General features: G+C 40.7%; 4 protein-coding genes and 1 non-coding gene across 10 annotated transcripts; 1 reads left to right on the top strand and 4 right to left on the bottom strand.

Annotated features, from left to right (window-relative positions):
* Positions 1-1312: 1312 nt before the first annotated feature.
* LOC115752812 (translationally-controlled tumor protein homolog) lies at positions 1313-17468 on the top strand. The gene is made up of 6 exons (XM_048283803.1): positions 1313-1505; positions 2058-2131; positions 2348-2476; positions 2577-2734; positions 2866-3042; positions 17452-17468. Exons 1-5 carry the CDS (start codon positions 1478-1480, stop codon positions 2981-2983), a joined length of 507 nt encoding a protein of 168 aa, XP_048139760.1. The 5' UTR covers positions 1313-1477; the 3' UTR covers positions 2984-3042; positions 17452-17468.
* LOC115752804 (heparan-alpha-glucosaminide N-acetyltransferase) lies at positions 4058-9812 on the bottom strand. 4 transcript variants are annotated; one of them, XR_004016797.2, is made up of 14 exons: positions 9590-9810; positions 8395-8532; positions 8216-8297; positions 7893-7969; positions 7654-7769; positions 7442-7559; positions 7247-7363; positions 7051-7142; positions 6323-6389; positions 6164-6245; positions 5983-6074; positions 5289-5432; positions 4747-4945; positions 4058-4241 (listed from the first exon to the last, which is right to left on the bottom strand). XR_004016797.2 is itself a non-coding variant. In XM_030691176.2 (13 exons), the coding sequence occupies exons 1-13, from the start codon at positions 9728-9730 to the stop codon at positions 4799-4801; spliced, it is 1413 nt and encodes a 470-aa protein (XP_030547036.2). In that variant the 5' UTR covers positions 9731-9809; the 3' UTR covers positions 4478-4798. The 4 variants fall into 4 exon arrangements, 3 of the variants coding, with proteins under 3 accessions (XP_030547036.2, XP_048139682.1, XP_048139688.1); XM_030691176.2 differs by lacking the exon at positions 4058-4241 and having other exon boundaries at positions 4478-4945; positions 9590-9809; XM_048283725.1 differs by lacking the exon at positions 4058-4241 and having other exon boundaries at positions 4920-5048; positions 9590-9812.
* LOC115752867 lies at positions 11209-11384 on the bottom strand. The gene has a single exon (XR_004016811.1). It is a non-coding gene; the product is annotated as a small nucleolar RNA snoR127 (small nucleolar RNA).
* LOC115752809 (F-actin-capping protein subunit alpha) lies at positions 12025-15644 on the bottom strand. Of its 2 annotated transcripts, XM_030691184.2 has the most exons (10): positions 15238-15634; positions 15018-15133; positions 14725-14814; positions 14373-14437; positions 13791-13952; positions 13529-13607; positions 13359-13436; positions 13173-13247; positions 13062-13097; positions 12025-12621 (listed from the first exon to the last, which is right to left on the bottom strand). In XM_030691184.2, the coding sequence occupies exons 1-10, from the start codon at positions 15347-15349 to the stop codon at positions 12514-12516; spliced, it is 921 nt and encodes a 306-aa protein (XP_030547044.1). In that variant the 5' UTR covers positions 15350-15634; the 3' UTR covers positions 12025-12513. The 2 variants fall into 2 exon arrangements, with proteins under 2 accessions (XP_030547044.1, XP_048139750.1); XM_048283793.1 differs by lacking the exon at positions 13062-13097 and having other exon boundaries at positions 15238-15644.
* On the bottom strand, positions 16195-20589 carry LOC115752808 (ATP-dependent Clp protease proteolytic subunit-related protein 3, chloroplastic). 2 transcript variants are annotated; one of them, XM_030691182.2, is made up of 10 exons: positions 20215-20589; positions 19208-19309; positions 18360-18482; positions 18144-18203; positions 17802-17898; positions 17648-17721; positions 17493-17546; positions 17322-17405; positions 17107-17234; positions 16195-16488 (listed from the first exon to the last, which is right to left on the bottom strand). In XM_030691182.2, the coding sequence occupies exons 1-9, from the start codon at positions 20503-20505 to the stop codon at positions 17139-17141; spliced, it is 981 nt and encodes a 326-aa protein (XP_030547042.2). In that variant the 5' UTR covers positions 20506-20589; the 3' UTR covers positions 16195-16488; positions 17107-17138. The 2 variants fall into 2 exon arrangements, with proteins under 2 accessions (XP_030547042.2, XP_030547043.2); XM_030691183.2 differs by having other exon boundaries at positions 16195-16483; positions 20215-20588.
* Between the last annotated feature and the right edge of the window lie 1188 nt (positions 20590-21777).

Raw genomic sequence — 21777 nt, 5'->3', positions numbered from 1 at the left:
ATACTATTTTATTTCCTGTTCTATCTCTTGGACTACTATGGCCAACACAATTGGGAGCTCACAAAAACAAATGATGGGTTCATAATGTGTCATTGTAGAAATTATGGATTCTATTTCCTGCCATTAATTTCGACCTTCACATGCCAAAAGTGGCGAGGCGCGGCGCGACTACAAGTCCTTTCTTGTATGAATGCTTAAAAAGAGCCATGCTTTTGCCGTTGGACTCAAATAGATTTATCGTTGCGGGCACGAATTATCATGCAAACTCCATCGGTATTATACCACGTTCAGCTGAAGCCCAATTTAATGGTCAAACATTATTCATCTACACTTAGTGGTGCAAGAGATTGAATTCGCTCTTTACGGCTGATCGGTACGCGTAAACCCATGTTTTAACATGTGATTTGAGGATTGCTTGTATCTATTTCAAGCATCCATCATTTTTTTTTTCCACTTGCCTTTTGATGCTTTACGAGCTTCAATCATCGTGAGATCGAACACACCTTATTCATGACTCAATACATTATAAAGTTTGGACGAGAACGTGGATGACTCTCGATAATGTTATAAAGATAGAAATAATCATGACATACTTTGGAAACATTCATCCGACCTTAAAATGCTCTTGAAATAATGCTCTTAAGTCATCTAATTTGCCCAACTAGCAACCAAAGCTGTATGTATTATATGGATAGAAAGCAAACTGTCGGGATTATTTAATACAACGGTATGAACACGATATCAAAGCAAACCCATGAAAATACCCCTTTATCAGGAAAAATAGACAACATGTAACTTTATTGCATTGGGAAAAAGTATTTTAGGGATCTCTCTTTTTTCTAGAATTATCTCGGAAAAAAGATAAATATTTATTCTATTATTTTTTTAATAAAAATGCAACAATTCGATGGGTCAGATATATGTAATTCTAACAAAGGTGTGACTTGAGAGAGAAATTTGTTTTCAATATACGATATCCTTCCTGTTCAAATAATGTGGTTTCCTATTCTTATTTAAGGAAAAGACTAAAAAATTAAAAATAAAAATAAAAAAGTTTCTTGAACAGCTAGGGCACCTGCCGTGACCGACAGATTCGGGAAAAAGACCAAAGAGTCCAAGGTAAGAGTGGAATTCGAACACCCTGGTGGTCAAACTTCCGATGTTCTTGTCCCTCATGTCGATCTCTAGAGATACCCCGAAAAATATCAGAGGGGTACGATCGGAATTTCACAGCAAGAGGGGACGCACGATAGTGCAATATTATAAAATTGGAAATATTCTAATATTAATTTTGCTTCCTCCGCTAAACACTGGCACTACAAAATCTCGCCGCCCCACACCTCGCGCTATCGTCCCTCCGAGTCTCACCTCTCTCCTCTCTCTCTCTCTCTCTCTGCTTTTTTAGCTTCCTGTGCCACCAAGGAAAGCAGAGAATTTTTCGTTGTCGGAAAGAGGAAGGAACAGAGTTTCAGCAACCATGCTCGTGTATCAGGATCTCCTCACAGGTGCTGCGAACCTTTTTCTTCTTTGCTGATGCCATAGCACCTCTTTGTTTTTTGAATTGGGTTGTGCACGAATCTTTCTTTTGAATTTGGTTTTGACTTGGTTGAAAGTATCTTTTTTGGTGATCATCGGAGTACGATCAAGAAAGAAAGCAAAATTCTTTCCTTTTCTCTTCTGGGTAGTATCTTCCCCCCCGCCCCTTTCTTTTTTAAAGGGAATATAGCTCTTTGATGTTTAATCCATGGATGCTACAGATTTCCCTTGTTTAGTTCTTGCAATAGTAGAGGTTCTCTGAATCAAAATATGTTCCTGCGTTTTCCTCTGTAAGGGGATGGTCTGTGAGACTCTGAATTGTGTACAGAGTGAGAAGTTGTGAAAAGTTTTGGTGACTAGAAGCCTTGTTTGTTATTTGGAGATTGATGATTATAATAGGACGCGTTGAAGATCAACATAGCACGCATGATCTTGATGTGCCCATGTCTGAAAAGCCAATAACATCTGTGTTTTTTGTGGTGAGAAGTAAAAATCTTTCATCTGCTTGTTACTATTTCCAGGCGATGAGCTTCTGTCTGATTCCTTCCCATACAAGGAAATTGAGAATGGCATGCTCTGGGAAGTGGAGGGGAAGGTCGGTATTTATCTCCTCTTCGTTTTAACCTTTATACCTTCACACGCTTATTTTGATTCTAGGTCAAAAGGCATCTTTTTTAGATTTACTCCTTAAGACGGATTAACACGGATAATAGGCAATGCTGCGTTTCGGATTTAATGGGAATGGATAACTTGTGATGGGGTGATTTCATGACTGAAAATTTTACATCGTGTTGCGATTATGGGCATGCAGTGGGTTGTCAAAGGAGCCGTGGATGTGGACATTGGGGCCAACCCTTCTGCGGAGGGTGGAGGGGAAGATGAGGGCATTGATGACCAGGCCGTGAAGGTCGTGGACATCGTCGACACCTTTAGGCTTCAGGTCAGTGGATTTTTATTCTATAGCTCTAGATATCGTCTTTTGGAGGTATCGACCTTTCATGCATGACACGTTTGAGATGGTTGTGTTTTGGTGATTGCAGGAGCAACCTCCTTTCGACAAGAAGCAGTTTGTGATTTACATGAAGAGGTACATCAAGCTGCTGTCGCCCAAGTTGGAGGGAGAGAAGCAAGAGTTGTTCAAGAAGAACATCGAGGGAGCGACCAAGTTCCTGCTTTCTAAGCTCAGTGACCTCCAATTGTAAGTTCCAACCCGGCAATTGCGTCTGACTTCACAATTGATGCTCAGCTTAATTAGCACTTAACCTGTTCTTTGGTTTGCAAGATATGATTGACGACTTTGATGGATTGACAATCTGGTTATTTTTGCAGTTTCGTTGGGGAGAGCATGCATGATGATGGCACCATGGTGTTTGCATATTACAAGGAAGGTGCTACTGATCCTACTTTCCTCTACTTTGCCTTTGGACTGAAGGAGATCAAGTGTTAGACAGGCTTTCTTGCCGTGGTACTCAGTAGATTCGGAATGGTTTTCTGACTTTTAGTTAATTGAGAAATAAAGTTTCAGTATTGATATGCCCTGTTTAGTAGTTGCTATCTTGGTTTATAAGTAATGGTCCTCTGAACCCTTGCACCAAAACTATTGGTATCTTCTACCCGCCCCGAAACTAGAAACTATTTAGCCAGGAGTCATCGTCGATTGATTGTCGTATGGCATTTGGTCAAGATCTGATTCTGATGTTGGCCTTGCTTTCCGACGTTGAAATTGGAAACATTGTATAACCTGGCACTGGCAGTAACTCAAATCTAGACAGCACAGGAGATGATTCTGATTTGAACCTGCTCAAATGAATGGAATTTTTTGTTGCGCGAGATTTTGTAGAACTGCAAAGTCTTGAAATGACGTGAACAATGCGATACAAATCTAGCATTGTGCTTGTGAATCCAAGACCTCCATTTGCTTCTGTCCTTGCTATGGCTTGGCCTTGGATTGTGGTTTAATGTTAGTTTGCGAGACAAGAGACAAGGCATCTGATATGATGGCCGTCACCAAAAGTGGAAAAGGAGGCCTTAGCCATATGTTTTCATCTGGGCATCACATTGAGTCAGATTGAAACATTAGATCACCAGAATATTTGTGCATTTTTGTGCGCTCTTTCGTGATCGCAACAGGAGAGTCCGTCAATGGCATCTTGATGAAGAGCTATAATAGTATGCATTGGACCTGAACAGACGGTTTTCTAAGGACCAAATGACTTGCATTACTGCATGTGGACACTCCATAACATAATTCTCACTGCGATTTCATGGTTTCATCGTATCAATATTTTGCGTAGTTTAGGATAGAACTCTCGGGGAGTCGCCATTTAATTCGGGGAACGAGGGAAACTGAAAAATCATTTTACTCTTACATCCATCTAGAGATAAATTTGCTTGCTAACATTTTCGCACCACAGTAGGAAGGGTCCTCGTGCCAAAATGGCAGCTACCAGTAAACACTACGTTTGAAACATTGCCAAAACGGGTGAAGATTTGGATACTTGCAAGGACTCTGGCCAACCAATCATGTGAGATTTTTATTGTTATTAATGAATGGCTTTCACAACCAGAGTACACACATCGAGTCTTCTGAACATGACATGTAAGCGGTACAAACTACTTTGTATTCCTGCTTGAACATCAGTCGGTTCCTTTGATTGATACAGATAGAGCTTGAACATTTCATCAGCCGCGTCAACTTAGAGAACCTGCATTCTCAAGAACTTTCAGTATCCCCTCTTCTGGATTACTCCCAAGAGCATGGGATGTGTTTTCTCAAATTCAGAATAGGACACCACAAATTAAACGTCTTTATTTGCAACGTGTTTTGGTTCAAAAGTTGATAAAAAGGAAAACTCCTTCTGTGTCACCACAAATTCCGGTTGATCTCCAAGTTAGAATTATAAATGTTAAACGTGAAGAAGGCTACACTGGAAATAGGAAGTGACCAGCTGTGGTGTTGTTGTATATTGGAATGCCTGAGATTTCTTTTCTGGAACTTGAGAAAGCATATCCAGTACCCTTGGGGATAGATCCTTGCATAGAATGGATCATGAAAGCTCTTGAGAACGTGGGTTCTATAACAGAAAAGCAGGTTCATCAACGGGGCATACTCAGCTGAGACTAGCGCTGCTAAGATTGGCGGCAGCCGAAGCAACTAAAACCAATGCTTAGAATGAAGGAGGGGCCAGAATCTTCATATAAGAATTGTACCTGCATTCTGCAGTGACAGGCCAACTAGGTTGTGGGTCGGGTCGTATGGAAATCACAGCTTCCAATATATGCCTAGCCAATGCAAAATGCCAGCAACAACACCCCAGAAAAGAATCTCCGCAAAGATGACGTAAAGAAGAATTCCTACTCTTTTTGAGTGCCAAACTCCAATGAAGACGTGCTTTTGAATCCAATATATCTGCACCGTGCAAATTTCAAACAGCCTTAAAATCAGAAATAAAATTTTCCTTTAGGTGTGAGGTTTAACTTCTGTGAGGATAACCCTATCTTTGATTGGGTATTTGCAAGTAGAGCATATGGCTCCATTAAATAAATGTTCCATGGGAAAGAAACGACAGCTCAACAGAATGAAGAACGAAATATTGGCATATTCTGAAGGTGAAAAGAGGAAGGGTGGATCCAGCAATGTTTCATTCTTTTGGCCAATAATACCAATGTATTTCAGAGCCCTTCTCATTAAAGAGTTCGTGGAGTGACTCCCTGAGAAAAGCGGGAACACATGAAAGGTTATAGTGACATACCAGGTTATTGTGGGGGTCATTATAATACCACCCATTAATGAATGCTGCAAATATGCCTTCTGCTGCCATCACATACACTATCATTGCATTCATGCCAATCCATTTCAAGGGAAGAAATGGGAAAAGCAGACCCCATACATCAACCTAGCATAACAACATAGAACTCAGTCATTTATCACAAGCTATACTTATAGTCACACCCACCAACAACCTTTCCCAAGAGTTTTTGCACTAAGCTGGTCTGCACCATTTTAAAGAAGAAAATTACATCAAGTAAATTGTTTTCTTATAATATAGAAGTAATTATGCGTAATGATTTTCTGGAGATGCCTGCACAATCTTGTCTAAGTGGTCGCCAAGTAGACTTTACTTGCAGCTAACATAATGTGGTGTTAAAACAAATCATTACTAGGAGACAAACTCCAGGAACGATCTGCTAAAAGTACTTGTGCCATGCTGATAATGCTTGTCACTCCCATTAATATGCCTATATCTGAAGACAATTAAGCCTTGCTGATGAAATCAACTAGGTTAAAGCTTAGCCGTGTAATATACATTGTACTGACTCTATGCAGTTCAGGCAAACTGTGTTTCTCCATAATTTCTGCTTCTATCTAGTTAGATCATTTGGTGCAGACGATTGATGACAGAACCAAGATTTCCAGTGAGAAACATGAGGCAACAAGATCTATACCAGGACATAGAAGGCTGAGAATACCATCGCTGCAGCACCAGCTGTTACGCAGACATAGCTGAGTGTATATAACTGCTTATTTAACGGGATTGCTGCATTGAAGGAAAAAAGTATCATGCAGACTAAGAGCCGCATAAAAGAACAAATCAAAGTTGTGCAAGCCAGATTATAAAGATCTCACCATTGGTGAAATGCAAAATTATTCCCAAAATAAGCAAAGAAAGACCCATGAGAACCCAGTGCTTCAGTCTGGTTGAATGATTCTGAAACAGTCGTTCTTCCAATAAGTCAAGTCAAGAACAGACTAACAAATATATTATATCCAGACTAATACACCTACCTCGAAGTGCAAGAGCACATGACCGCAGTGCACTCCGATTATTGTGGAGAGAATGGCAGATATTGAACTGCAAACAAAAAGATCCACTGTAAACCCACTTGTCAATTATCATGATGCTTCATGCCATTAGATGAGGGCACATTTTGCAGAGCATTTGATAGAGTTTACAAGGCAGTTAGGTGTCTTAGGGGTGACCCACTGCACAAGGCTCCCATGCACTACCCCTGCCCTGTAGGGAGGTTGTCACCATGACATGGAGTGGTGAAAACCAGGACAGAATGGAGTAACTCCAACATCGTGCCAATGGTTTTTCCATTGAAGTGGGCTAAAATCAAGAAAATACTCCAAAAAGTTGTCAAGAGAAGAATCCTTGCCTATTAGGGGGAAGAACCACATCCCAAGCCCTGTTTGGTCAGACTATAGTACTATACAAGATACTACCATACTACTACCGGTACCCCAAAAGTATATTTTGGTTTGACCTAGAACACATTATGCAATACTGAGAAATATGTCATGGACCCAGAGTTCAATACAAAACTTCGTAGAATAATTACAAAGCTTCGCAGAATGACTATAACTAAAAAAGCTCCACACAGTAAGTTACATTTTCACAATTCAATGGGGACTATCAGATGGTATAACAAAACTCGAGCCACAAGCTAATAGCCATCTGAAAACAGCAAAATAAAAAGACTCAATAATTATGACAATAATGCTTGACAGACCTCAGAACTCCTTCAGGTTCAAAAGGTGCATAACACCATGCTGGAGCATCATTCCGCATCACTCCCTCATATGGAGAATTCACATTGCAATCCTGCAGCACTTCAGAGATAAGAAACCATTTATAACTACTAGATTACTACTTCGCTGACATAAGAAATTAATTCTCCCGATTTAGCAAGGTAAATCATCTTGCACCTTTGATCTCTTCCAAGCTGGATGCTGATACATGTGATTAATTCCAAGAACTTCTCTATCAATGTATCCTACCGCATTACATGGAGGATCTAAGTTTCCTCTTGTGCCACAAGTAACCTACAATTGACGTAGAATTATAAGAATATCTGACATGCTGTTTAGGTACAGTGAGACTAGGACACAGAAAGGACTTACTCTGAAAACCTTCCCATAGTTGGGCTTATCTTTGTCCTGGACTGCAAATTGCCAATCAGGAACATGTATCCCATAAAGAATAGCCAAGTAAACAGTAACAACAGATGCTCCAAACAACCTGATATTTGACATAGAAAATAGCTTTTTCAGCAGATGCATCACTGAAATGGTAGATCCAAGAGCTCCCATTGTGGTAAAGTTCGGACACCAACCAGTGCCAACAATACTTTCTGAAGATTGAGAACGAGCTGGATATTTCATCATTAAATTGTGGACTTTTTGTAAAAATCTCAACCAGTGCCACCACCAAATATGCAAGAGCTATTCTCTGCAGGTAAACAATACACACATGCACTGTTCTGTCATTGGGCCAAAAAAAAGCACAAAACACTACTATCAAATCGAAATTTATGAAAAAGGATGTGAACTATAGTACAAGTAATCATGTTACCTGGAGAATGCCGCACCACCTTATCATTTTCATATCAACGCCATATGATAGTTTGTCAAGGTCATGTGAGTAACCTCCTGCATCAAATGATGAAACCAGGTAAACGTCAAATTGACTGGACCCTCACTATTTCAAGTCTTTCACCCTTTGCTCTCTAGTTACTACCAACAGGAAACAAACCAAAGTACAATGCAAATGGAGATTTTCCATATCACGTCAAGTTCCTTTTCCTTTACAAAACTTGTCTTTGGAACTGCACATCATCAATATAATACTCCTTTTATATCATGGAAGAACAAATACACATACTATTATGGATTAACCTTGCAGCAGTAGACCCCAGAAGAGGAGCTTGAGAGTCCGTAGTATCACCTTCTTAATGGCTTCAAACCGATCAGGGATTCTCTACAGGAAAAGACCCAAAGGTTGAAAGGAAGAGCCCATAGGTTTTGCAAAACCACCGGTTCTGTTCTATCGAATGGAAAATGGGAGGAATACAAACCTTAAGAGCAAGCGGAATGGCCATTCCCACAATAAAAAGAAAGAAAGGCATCACAAAATCAGCAAGGTTGCAACCATTCCACGGCGCATGTCCAATCATAGGCCATTCTCCTCCGGCATCATCCACCAAAACCATCAGCTAAAACACAAAACGTATTACGCGCTTATGAGAACACAAGTAACTTAGATTCTCATATGAAAACCACGTGAAAATCAAATTCCAGACGGTGGCGAACATGTAAATGAAAAATATTCTTAATAATCCATCAAAAATACCATTTTCCCTGCCTCACCGTCGGCCCAAACCATTCACCAATGCGCACATATCACTAACTTGTCATAAAGCACGTAAGCAGTTATTCACCCATAATGAACACGCTATGCTATCAGAGTAGAAGTAAGCACTTATTCTGACATAGCACACAGCAAAACAAACGGAGCTCTCTCGGGGAGTATTGAAATTGCGAAAAACTAACGAGCATAGAATTCCACCAAATCAGAGGCGCTGTCACCCACCCCAAAAATCAGCACAGGAGCTGAAAACACACAAAATAAACTAAGCGCGTCTCGCAAGAACGTCAAACTCAGTATTCAAGTACAAGAACAGTAAGAAAATAGACAACACAGACTCAAAGAGCACCCATCAACTCGAAAATAAGGGGTTGCATGAAAACCATCCAGAAACAAAATTTCTGTTCCAAACCTATTTCTGGAACAGAAACTCATTTCGTAAGGTAATTCTATTTTTCTATTTCTGAAACAAAAAGTTATTTCAGAAATAGATTTGAAGAAGAAATGAGAAACAATAATTTTCTACTTTTTCGAGAAACAGAAATAGAAATCTCACTTTTTCTCAAACACCTACCGCCGCTGCCGGCGACTGACGGCGGTGACCGGTGGCGGCGACGGTCGGCCGACCGACACATTTTTCAGAAATAGAAATTTTATGTCGTTATCAAACACATTTTTTTGCTCAGAAACTCATCCATAAACAGAAATAGAAAAAACTATTTCTAGCCGGAAATCTATTTCTAAAATAGAAGGGTTATCATCCACCCTAAGCTTCCCCGCCCAAACAATCATGCAAAGACGAAAACAATTAGACAGGAAGCTTCCGCAACAAGCATGGAACTTCGCAACCACCACCGAGTAGACACCATGAATTGTTGAGAGAGAGAGAGAGAGGTGAACCGTACCGCGACGGTGAGGCCTCTGAAGATGTCGAGAGAAGCAACGCGCTTCGGTTTGCGGGGCTTGTCACCGGAGACGTCGGCCTCCGGCATGACGAGAGGGTGCTCGTGAACGTGGGGAGAGGCCTGGGCCTTGATCTCCGCCATTTCCAGTGCACCGGCAACGGCAAGTAAGCCCAAGTTTAACGGTGGAGGAGGATAACTCGAGTTTCTGAAAATATAAATTTCAACCCCCGAACTTTCACAATTGTATTCCCGTGAGAGTTGCATAAATGCACATGTGCGATTTGTCGTTTCGCTGTATATTATTATGGCTCTGATGCCTCTCGGCCGTCTGCAATCAATCAATTATCCAATCGGAGTCTCCTACGTAAGGACGAAAGTCCAAGAAGTGGGGTTTGATGCCTGATTAAAGATTCGTTTTGGCATTCTTGCGGGTGCTTTTATTTATTTATTTTTGTGTAATTATTGCCGGTCTTTTCAAAGAATTCGATCCCTTATGTGGAGGGACCGTATGAGGATTATCCTGGCCAATCAATCAGTCATCATGCAACCAATCATTTAGTATTAAGGTCTCTCAATTGTTTCGCTTGGAGAAAAGTCGTCGAAGTTCCAACGGCTCGGTGAGACAAAGATTTGGCAATACCATCATGCAACAAAAGTGTCTTAGGCCCGGATCCTGGCCAACTTTTGCCACACAAATAACTAGGCTTTGCGCGACTCTCCGAGTTCTCTACTCGCCAGTGCAATTCATGCGTGAATCTTCTAAACAGTCAATGACGATATCCGGTTAACGAAAGTCAGTCAGCCAATATTTGACTCATTGTATCCCAAACTCATCCCGCTCCATGCATTCAAAAATCCGGTCTCTTGAAATCACTTCAATTTTATATTTCCGCACTCATCATCAACACAGACTTAACTGGCACTCGATCCTACCCACTGCCAAAACCATGATCAAAGACGGTAGGATCGATCTGAGCTGTTCACCTTCTGGGTTGCAAAAGAGAGGGACAGCAGTTACTATCCACTGCACAATGATGATTTGAGTACTCTAGTGTTGAACCATTTCTCAGGATGTCAAACTTAACTTTACATCCACAAAGCAAGAAGCTCCATAGATCAATTCTCTTTCGCAGTAGGCGCAACAACTTTATAAGCATCAGCCCCGCTTTAAGTCCCTTATATACGTCCCTACAATGAGTCTGTGCAGTCACATTCACAAAACACTCCAAATTTAAGCAGCAAATACTTGATCCGAAACTTCTACCTTGAGTCATAGCATATGATTTATGAAGAGGGATATGATAAAACAGCTGAAGCAAGCAATGGTAATTGAAATCCATCTAACAGTGTCTAGTATCATACAGTTGAAGAGTCAATTAATGGAAAGCAGAGTCTAGACTAGCTTAATATTGACCGGCTTCCTCTGCAAAGCATGTTTCGGAAGAATCGCTATTCAAAGAAAAACAATCAGGTCTCATATTCACAAAGAAAGAAAGAGACTAATGGGTACCTGTGTTAAAGCTACATAATTTGGACATCACTGTGATCAAAGAAGTTAAAGATCAACTGAAAAATTCTGATAAATGGAACGCAAATTCAGGCACATTGATAGGCAGAACTCTGGTCAGTAAGCAACCGATCTCGCTGTTATCATCAGAGATGCGCTTCGACAGAAGGCAAAGCTATGTCATTGCATTACTTACAACAACTCAGCCAAACAAATATTGCAGGCTTAAAAAGACAATGCCTTCTGGAGCACATTTGTGTCTGATTTGGCTAAACTGCATCATCCCAGAGAGGAAAATAGCACAAAGGAGGAAACTGAACTTCATCATGTTCTCAATTGATCCTTTAAAAGATATTCTAGGCTCGGATCGTCACTTCTATGGGTGTTTTCATCCTATTGCAGTCTGTTAAGCTAATTTATTTTTCCTCCTGTGGATGCTTTGATCTTTTCGAAGATCTCTAATTGATACAATAATAGTTCTCTTGGTTTTCGTTTTCATTTGATTCATCAAGTTCACAAGTAAAAAAGCTGATTTTGCCTTTCTTTACAGAGGACTCATAACTACTGGGTTGACATTATATGCAGCTTCCAGAGCAGTCCATCTTGTCCCCAATAATTGCAAGCATTGGCAAGATTTGCAAGACAAATATGGTTTGCAACCTCAACTAACTATGCAAGTGTCGAAGGCAAAAAGAAGACCGCTACAGTGGAGCAAAAAAGAGCAAGATCAGCCATTTTTACCATTCTATCTTATCTGCTAGTCACAGCATCCAAGTCCCAAGTTAAACCTTCACCAACAAGCTGGGTAGGACCTACTTCGCTTTAATTTAAGAAAGCAAGTTAGCAACCATCATGATAGAGAGAGAGAGAGAGAGAGAGAGAGAGAGAGTTTTCAGTACATAGATAGAACCATCAACTGGAAAAGCTATGATGGTAATGCAGCTCAAAGCCACAATATACGAACGCACATATATTGATCTTCACTCAGGTTAATTCAATCCAATAAATTTGGCTTCACAACTTTTGTGGGGAACTAAATTCACTTGTCACAGCATTCTTCTGACTATTCTCGACTGACCTCATATGAGGACCAGAACTCTCGTAACTCACTATACAGAGCTCAAAGAAATGGTCACACAAAAAAAACAAATTGCCAAAACTGAGGACTCCTAGACTCCTAGTAGAGGTGTAATCTGCACAGCAGCGATTGACAAGGACACAGAAAGATGGGGGCACCAAAAGATAACACGAGATTCAAAAACCAAAAAGAAGAGTGCAGAGGAAATGGAAGAGGCAAGGCATGGCAAAAAGTTCCATATGTAATCGTACATACTCAATGCCTTCAATCCAGCAGATGAACAAGTATCCTCTACCTTGAACCTCAAACAAATGGATCTTGGCTCATCTTATTGTAATTTCACTTTTCAATTCCAAGTTCTTTGGAGATATCTCTCGTAAGACTGAACTGCAGGGTATTATGCCAGGGGAAAAGGGTGCGAGTAACTGGAAGCTTTCTCCGTAGATCCTGCACACATTTCATCAAAACAATAATGAAGTGATGGAAAACTTATAAGAAAGTGTATTCAACTTCCAAAAAACCTCATAAGATATTGTTCGAGTCCGAGAGAAGGAGAAACTTTTTAACCTAAAATTACATATTCCTCCCCAAAAATATGAAAACAAGCACAAGCACCATATCAGCCAGGAGAAAGGATGCGACAACAGGTAGCTGTCATCTTTACAAAAATAAAGCAGTAAAAGGGAAACACCTAGCAAAGGATCACAGGGAATGGATGAGGAATCATTAGGCAGATGATCGAAGATATGGTGCAAGCATTTGCGGAGTCACTCAATAGTCACCACTCTTCTTCAGGGGAAAACCAAACTCATGCTGAGATATGTCAATATGCCGTGTAAATGACCCAGTAGATCTTTAATAAAGTACCTTGGAAAGTAAATGATTACCTTAAAGGTGTTGTCCGGCAAATTGGTATATGATGCCTGTATTGATGGATTTTAGAAAATCAATATTCTGATCAAATTAAAAATTTATCACATAAACAAACCTACTCATACCTCAAGAGACCCAAGATACTCTGTCTCATGATGACGAATTATACTAGCTATTGAAATAGCACTATCTTCAGGGGACTGGAAGAAGTAAATGCAAATGCCAATGAGTTCAGCACATCATGGTATCTTGTCCGTAAATTGTTGGGCACTAAAAATGGTTAAGCAAGCAAAGAGTTGATAGCCTCTAACCTGAAGTATAGTTGAATCTTTGCATTCATGCTTTGCATCTAACTGCACATTTCCCTCTTCAAAATAATGAGCACCAACCTAAACAAGAACAAGGGTTATGTTTCCCAAAATTCAGATAACTGACGCTATTAAGAAGGTGGGAATGGAGGAGGGAAACCAGCTCAAAATACCTGCATTTGGCCTCTTATTTCAAGAACTTGCATATCATCATTAAACTCGATGTTCCAGACTGAGCGCCAACTTCCAGTGCTGCAAATATGTCAAAACCAACAAGTAAGCTACTAATAACTAATTTCAGAAGCTAATTACTAATCTCACTGATTGAAAACTGAAGATGAGAGCGCATTGTTCCACCATGCTTTGTTTAGATGGAATTGCAGTGCCAAAGAAAGAGACATAGTTACTTGATAGTTAATTATGAGCTTCACTGACCAGAAATTTTGTGGGCTATTTCTAGCAGCTTGAATAACTACTGCAAGCTCAAAATCAGATCCTGGTCCCTCCAAATCTTTACCCTTTGTGCAGTAAACTGAACAGACACCTTTTGGATAAGCCTCCCCAACATATTTTAGCACTTCTGCATCCAGAGCACATCTGAAGGAATAAAGGCGGAAAAGGAATCACAAGAGCAAATTATTTGACTGCCATTAACAGGAAAGATTCACAGGCTATTTCTAGTTTCACAATGTATCAAGCATCACACAAGGAAAGCCTCATAGTCTATTTCTAGTTTCAGGGTATATACAGCATTTCTCCAAATATCAGTGAATTCATAGAATAAAAAGAATCAAAGATGAAAGTAGGGCATGGAGTAATGCATATTTACTTTTGCTTTTACAGCATGGTTCTATGAACCTCTCGAATGTGACACATCAAGATAGCAGAGAGGAGACGTACAAAAGAGGGAGGATGGTAAAATAACTGTTATGGTCATATGCTATAAAGCACTCATGAACAGAAGAAATATTCTGGCAAGGACGAGTCAAGGGGCCTATCAGGCAACAAGAAACGCACCTAAATTCCTCAATATATGGAGATGGAAGCTCTTCATCAGTTGCAGGTCTCACATCTGTACAAACCTGAACCAAATTAGCAGATAATCAGAGAAATGGAACGCATATAATTATACAAATATCCTCGAGAACCAAAGAGGGAAAGAAAACCAGCAATGCTGCATGAGCTGGAGGAATAATGTGGGAAACCAAAATTATGTAGCCAAAAAAAACAAACAAATGCACGGGACCAAATTGGACTTCCATCAATATACTCATTGAATGCAGATAGATAACAAAAGATTTTTCGGCAAGCCACAAATAAAGCAAAGACGGCACTGCAGTATGCTGTGCAAAACTGTTGCAACGCTTACTTGCTTGACATGGTCGACGATCCCAACTTGCGCAGTACGTGGATCAAGAAACCGATTCTCCTCAAGCTCACCAAATGATGTAATCAGAACCTACAGGCACAGTGACGTCAGCACGCGAGCTTTTATACATCTCATCCAGCACAAATGGCAGGAACGAATTTCCTTTTTCCTTATAGGATCAAACTTTAAGGGAACGAAACAGGGCATTATCATCACCAATAGTGTAAAGCAACTAATTCAGAAGGTGACCACTGATTCAGCGAATCTCCAGCGAAGCGGATCTAGAGACTTACTTCTCCCATTCTCCGGGGCAAGTCGAGGCAAATCATCTGAGCCTTGTTATAAGTAGGAAACGCCTCCGACGCTGCCTCGTCGTACGCTCCATCGTCGTTCAGCACCGATCTCACATCTGCAAGGCGGACTCGAAACGACGATCCACGCCAATCACACCAAACGAACGTATGAACAAGAACGACGAACCACAAAAGAACAAAAGAGGGAGAGAATGCGAACCTTTGGCGACGTATTGGATTTCGCCGCAGGGGGAATTGAGGAGGAACCACTTGGCGATCTCCTTCTTCTGCTTGCCGCTGAGCTCGACCTCCGGAGCTTCTTCCTCCGCCATGCCCCCTCCCTCTCTCTCTCTGAGACGGCGGTTTCTCCTCTCGAGGAGAGAGAATGTGGCTATGGATTTCGCAGAGAGAGAGAGAGAGAGAGAGAGAGAGAGAGAGAGAGAAGGCAGAACGGTGCGTGAAGGAGGAACCTCGTCGTCTGGGTGCGCGTTCTGCGAGACGAGAAATGATTTCGCTGTGTGGCCTGGGAGGCCGTCGTGACTCGTGAGTTCCCAAACCAGCTCTCTCTCTCTCTCACAGATAGATTGTCACTTGATTCTGAATAATTTCGTTCTGGTGAGCGTCGGCTCAGAGTTGTTACGGTGGCGACACGGAATCTCGTCCGTTCATCTGAGAGGCCATGTTCGCGGGGATTTTGGTTGCTGCAAATGGGAGCTACGAAACTGCTCAAAGGCTGGGCGGGCGGTCCTTGATCTAGGAAACGCTCTTCCACTAACCCTCCCCCTAAAACCACGCGATTTAAAATAAAATGATGATATTACCTTCGAAGGTATTTATTAAATTCGTTCGTTTGACTGTAGAACCAATAATTACAATTTATTCCATTATATGCATTGCCTATTGAAAAAAAAAGGGTCTTGAACAACCGAAGACAAATTATGAACCTGGAGAGGCAAATAGCACAAAAACTTCATAAGGGGAAACACGCGACAAGAACCGATTTTGCAAAGTGGGCGGCTCGAATACGTGCACAGCGGTTTTATCTTAAAATGAAAAGGAATAATCGCGGATGGGATTAATGAGTAAATCCAGTCATAGAGCGCCTACCTGTCGTGAAATCCTACAGCTCGTAAATTCAGAATCGAAAAAGAAATACCCAGCAGCATGCGAAACAGGCTGAAGAAACGCGAAAGAATTCAATAGGTTGAAGCATTGTTACAGGCCAAACTATTACACCATTTGAAGCTAAAACGAAACCTAATTATACGCACGCTATTTTGCAGGGTTTCCTTGATCTGTTCCTGGTGCATTGGCGAAATGTCCAGATGATCGTGACGTTGAAAATTTCCAGGAGAACTGCTAATTACAAGAGGCAGTTTTTCTCCTGCAAGTGATCTGGGGCTATGATGCTCCATAGTCTGAGTTCTCAGGTTTCATGTATGCAAAGTTCCTTATTGCACAGTTTCCTGCACTGAAAAAAGGAGTTTAAGCAACGACGCAACACTAATCCTGTATGACAGAAAATCAGCGAGTTAAAAAAGAAAAAAAAATTCAAAACAGAACCAAAATGAGTCAGACAGAAGTTCCCCGATCATGACCTCTGCATCAATCATTTCTTATATTACCAAAAGATAAACATAGAACTCAACCAATAATAGAACAACGAAATGGCACACACCAGAAGCAAGAAAAAGAAAATCCTACCAGACCCCTCCAGATTTCCTTAAACCATCCGCTTATCTATTTTTACCAAACATAAGGGTATCGATTCTGCTGCCACCATAATTTTCTCCAACATGTGAGATATTATGCATCAATAAACATGTTCTACATGCAGGAGCATGCTCCTTGGGGAGAACACAATCTGATGAAGAAATGAAATTAGATTGTTAGGAAAGCAGTTTCTCTCCAGTATGAATATGGAAGAATTCCAGGGATTTGTGGCTGGTTTTCGACATGCAGCAAGGAATCACATAATTTTAATTCTCCTGTTTTCTAGCCACAGTTTAAAATGTCTATTTGCTTTGTCATGGCAATCATCTGGCTAAACATCAACAATATGTGTACTTTCGAGAAGCCAGGAACTTACATAAAATTGTCCATCTGAAAGTTGGAAAAATTTTAAAATCCGTCTACAACTTTAATGCCAGCATTCTTGTCCCAGTCCTCAGGAGGGGCTGCATCTGCCATTATCTTCTCCTGACCACGCCAAAGAATCTGGAACCAGAATTGCAACCTCACATAAGTCCACACGGCGTGCACAATCACTAGAAGACACCATTAATACCCTAAATGATGTCTTACCTTGTCAATGACACCAAATTCTTTGGCCTTTGTGGCGTCCATGTAATAAGGTCTTCTCATGACAGTGGCTACAGTCTCTATGGACTAGAATGATTCAGATGCAGCATTAGTTATTCTCTTGCCAATTAAGATATACACAGAGAGAGAGAGAGAGAGAGAGAGAGCGCTCACATTCCCAGTGTGCTTAGCCAAAAGCTTTACAAGAGTATCCCTATTGGTTATCACCTACAAAAATTGTTCCAAGTCAACACATTTTATAAACTTCTGTACGGAGTAGCAATTGTCCATTGTGGATATGTATAGCTCATCAGAACACCGCTATATACCTCTTTTGCACGAATAAGAACATCGCTGCTTGGCATCAATCCGGAGGATGGAACACGAGGTTGCTGGATCATTGCTGAAACGATATTGTGTTGACATCAGACAAGAAAAGGACGAGAGCAGAGCATAGCAGATGACTACAAAATACCAACGCACCTTTGGCATGTGGCATCATAAACCTTTTACCCTTAGATCCCGAAGCAAGTAGCAGACAGGCATGTCCTATAGCTGCACCTACGGCAACTGTATGTATCTGCTTTAACAAAATCAACGAGAGAACGCTTCAACTCTCAAATTTTTTTCTTAGATCCAAGTGTAAAATTCATTGGAAGTGTATTGACAAAACAAGGTGATCCATAGTTTTTTAAGCTTTGATAAGTAAAACAAAGCCAAAATCACCACCAAGCACCGCCCCTATTTAATCAAGTACCTACTATAATTACTGGAAAGTCACTGGAAGAGTTAACAGCCATAGATGCCAATTGTAAGAAAATTCACCTCATTCTTTAGTTGCATTAGTGCATCATAAATGGCAAAACCCTCGGTCTCCATGCCCACCTGCACAGCAATGATTGTAATTTCAACACAAAGTTCTAAGGAAATAAACTGTTTTCCTTTACCAAGTAACATGTATCCTTGCAAAGGTCAGGTCTCGACCATTTATAAGCTTGAACATTCAGTACGAAATCAGTCACTACAAAGATGGAAGCTCACCGTCTCACCATCATCACGAGTTGTTCCAGTAGAATTTATGTAAAGATATATTGGCTCTTTTGGATCCATCCACTGCAAGTACATCAACTCTGCAACTACAAGCTCTGTGACTGCAGGCACCAACTGAGAGACAGTAAATAGTTAGTTCTGTATAAAAGACCTACAAGAGGTGGCGCTGAGACTTGCCAAAAGCAAGAAAGTATAGCATAAATAGCTATGTAGAAAATGCAGTTGCCACCAATGCCAATTTTTTTTTTGGGGCAAAAACACCAATGCCATTTAGCAGGTTGAAAGTTCGCAGCAACTTTAGCATATAAGCAACTTCAAAAAGACATCATCGACTTCAGAACAATCGAGCAGCTGTAAGACAATAGTAGTTATTATTATTATTATTATTATTATTATTATTATTATTATTATGGTGGCCTGAACAAGAAGATAGCAGTTATTGTCTACCAGCTACAGGCAAACAGCAGTTTCCTGCTGAGGAAAGAAAGAAGATACTATTTCTAGCAGGAGTAACTAAAACCTGATAAGATCCTCTTTAGATTCCAACCAAGCGTGCGAGAAAAAAAGAAGAAGGAATTCTCATTCAACACATGCCTCCATTTTTCATTTCCCTTGCCCTGATTAACATCCTTTCTCCTTCAACACATGCCTCCATTTTTCATTTTCCCTTGCCCTGATTAACATCCTTTCTAGAAGTTACAGACACTCCTTCACATTCCCACTGGCTTCTCCAATCATTTATGCTAATTACAATTCATCAGCAATGAGTGCAGCATCCGTTTCCAGACTGAATGGCTTAAAAGAAGACAAATGTTGACAATTTAATGTGAACCACTTACTGGCATGCCAATATAAACGATTCTTCCATGGAGAAGCAGTGAAGGCAAATCTGGTGGAGGCCTCCTTGGTCGGTGCTCATTGTACGAAACTGACCTCTCCACCTGATGAAAACATCGTCAAGCAATGGAAACCGATCCTCTAAAAACCAATCCACCGAGTCTTGAAAACTAATACTTCCACTTTGACTAAAGAGAGAGGAAATAGTTAAATAGAAAAATTCACTGAGGCGGAGCTCTCCCCTAGTACATACATCATTCTATCACATAAAAGCACGAAATTATGAGGTATAACCAATTGTGACCGAGCGCTTGCAGCTGAAGCAAAATAAAAAAAAAAAATCATAATCTCCAGTCAATTTCGGGACACGAAACTCATAAATCATCCCACTATTTCCCCAAAATTCTCAGTTTGATCTGTGAAACTTTGTCCGAAAATCTCAAATTTAGATTAAACAACTACGTTTGCAACTTTTGCTCTATGAAACATTCAATGGACCAGTAATATTTTCATAGCAAACCAAAACCAACTCTCCTAAGAGAGCTTTCAAAACTAACTTGTAGATATAAAATGAAGAAAAGGCTCTTGATTTCGTGCATTGTTGACCTTAAAGCACTATGGCAGCGCCATAAACAGTATATTTTGCCAGAATTACTATCCTGTTCTTGATAAATTGATAATTCAATATCTAGTGAGTGAACAAAACAATAACGGTTATGAAACCACGACCATGGAACACAACCGAGCAATTCTCTGACTCAATCACAAATTAACTCTCCAAAGTGAGCTCTACTACCTAAGGCGCAGAATTGAGCTTCTCTGAGTGTAAGTTATCCACATAAGATCATGGATAGCTATCTACTGTGGTTACACAACCATTTGTGCACTATATCTGCTATAAATTAAGGAAATGAAGTAATTCTAGCTCCCTCAACGAATACTTGCAATCGACCGACCAATCCTCGATCCCAGACAAAGAACCGAACCAGAGAACTCGCCACTCACTCACCTGAGCAGGCGTCGCCATGAGCTTCGGAGAGTCGAACAAGTCCAGATAAGGGGGCGTGTCGGAGCTCACGGGGCGGTCGAGCAACGACTCCGGCGAGGTTGCGGCGACGGAGGCCAGCTTCGACAGGAAGGGGTCCTTAGGGTTGATTGGCGGCAGGGGGAGTTTGGACGAGCTCTTGGAGTTGATTGCCGAACAACGAACGTCGTGGACGCTTCTTCTTCTTCTACCGGCAGGTGACGAGGTTGAAGATGGGAAGAGAGAGGCCATGGCGACTTGCAGGCTCGCGGCCATTCTCGTCCGGCGGTTAATCTTCGAGCTTCTTCCTCTTCTTCCGCTCTCTGGTTTTGTTGGAGAGAGCGATTGGCAACAGAATCTACCAGTATCGTGGCCGTATGTGGGCTTGGGCAGGCTAACAGATAGATAATTCGCGGGTCGGTCCGGGTCGGGAGAGCGCTTGGATTCGGAGGCCCGTAAGTTCGGAGATGGGCCTCCGTGCTGGGCTTGGGCCGAATCGACGCTCGGTGCTTAAAACCGAAAGCACAATATTTTGATATGTTCAAAACTATGAATAATATTAGGGTCACGAAAAACCCCAAACTATTATGATAAATCTATCTCAAACAATTTTTTTGACCATCAATAACTATAAATTGGTACACATGTGATAAATTTACCCCAAACTAATTTTTTAACCACCAAAAACCTCAAACTAGTACAATTGTGAGAAATTTATTCGCCATTAATTTTCGTTAAATTTTAACGTCAAATTACTGAGTAGATGACGCTTGACAGTTGACGAGTATACCATTTTGAATTTTTTCCGCTCTGTTTGTCACAGGTGTATCATTTTGTAATTTTTCGTATTATTAACCCAATTAAATGAAAACTAACGAATGGTAAATTTGTCACAAGTAAACCGGTTTAGGACTTTTGGTGTTCAAAAAATTAATTTTGGATAAATTTATCACAGGCATGTCAATTTGGGATTTTTGGTGGTCAGAAAAATAGTTTGTGGTCAATTTGTCATGGGTATACCGGTTTAGGATTTTTTGTGGTAAAAAAAATAGTTTTTGGTAAATTTGACACAAATGTATCGGTTTGGGGTTTTTCGTGATATTAACCCAAAATATTATAAATCAACAACAGTTTTGGGGTGTTTAGCTTTAAACTCGAACTCAACTCTAAAATTTTATAGTAAAATAAACACCACTAGTAAAAATTTACCTGATATAGTCACTAGATTTTGAGCTTTCTTTTTTTTTTAATCATACTTTTCTATTCTTCTGTATGTTTGCTAAGGAAATTTGGGTAGCTCTAAGTTAGGACATTACCGACATGCTACACTAACGTATATCACGTATAATTTTAGCGGATACTGCGTAGCCATCGCAACAAGTTCCTATGTCTTTTCACATTTCATCTCTTTTAGTCCCATGCAGATAAAAAGCGGAAGAATCCTGGTGAAGGAGTAGAGTGACGACGAAGTGGTAAAGGGGTCACATTGTCTTTCGTGCGATGACGAGTTCGGATCATGCCGTGAGCGGCAAGTTTAGCCAATTCTGC

Source organism: Rhodamnia argentea, chromosome 1 (assembly GCF_020921035.1).
Source record: "Rhodamnia argentea isolate NSW1041297 chromosome 1, ASM2092103v1, whole genome shotgun sequence".
Classification (NCBI taxonomy): domain Eukaryota; kingdom Viridiplantae; phylum Streptophyta; class Magnoliopsida; order Myrtales; family Myrtaceae; genus Rhodamnia; species Rhodamnia argentea.
This window is presented reverse-complemented; position numbering and strand designations above follow the sequence as displayed.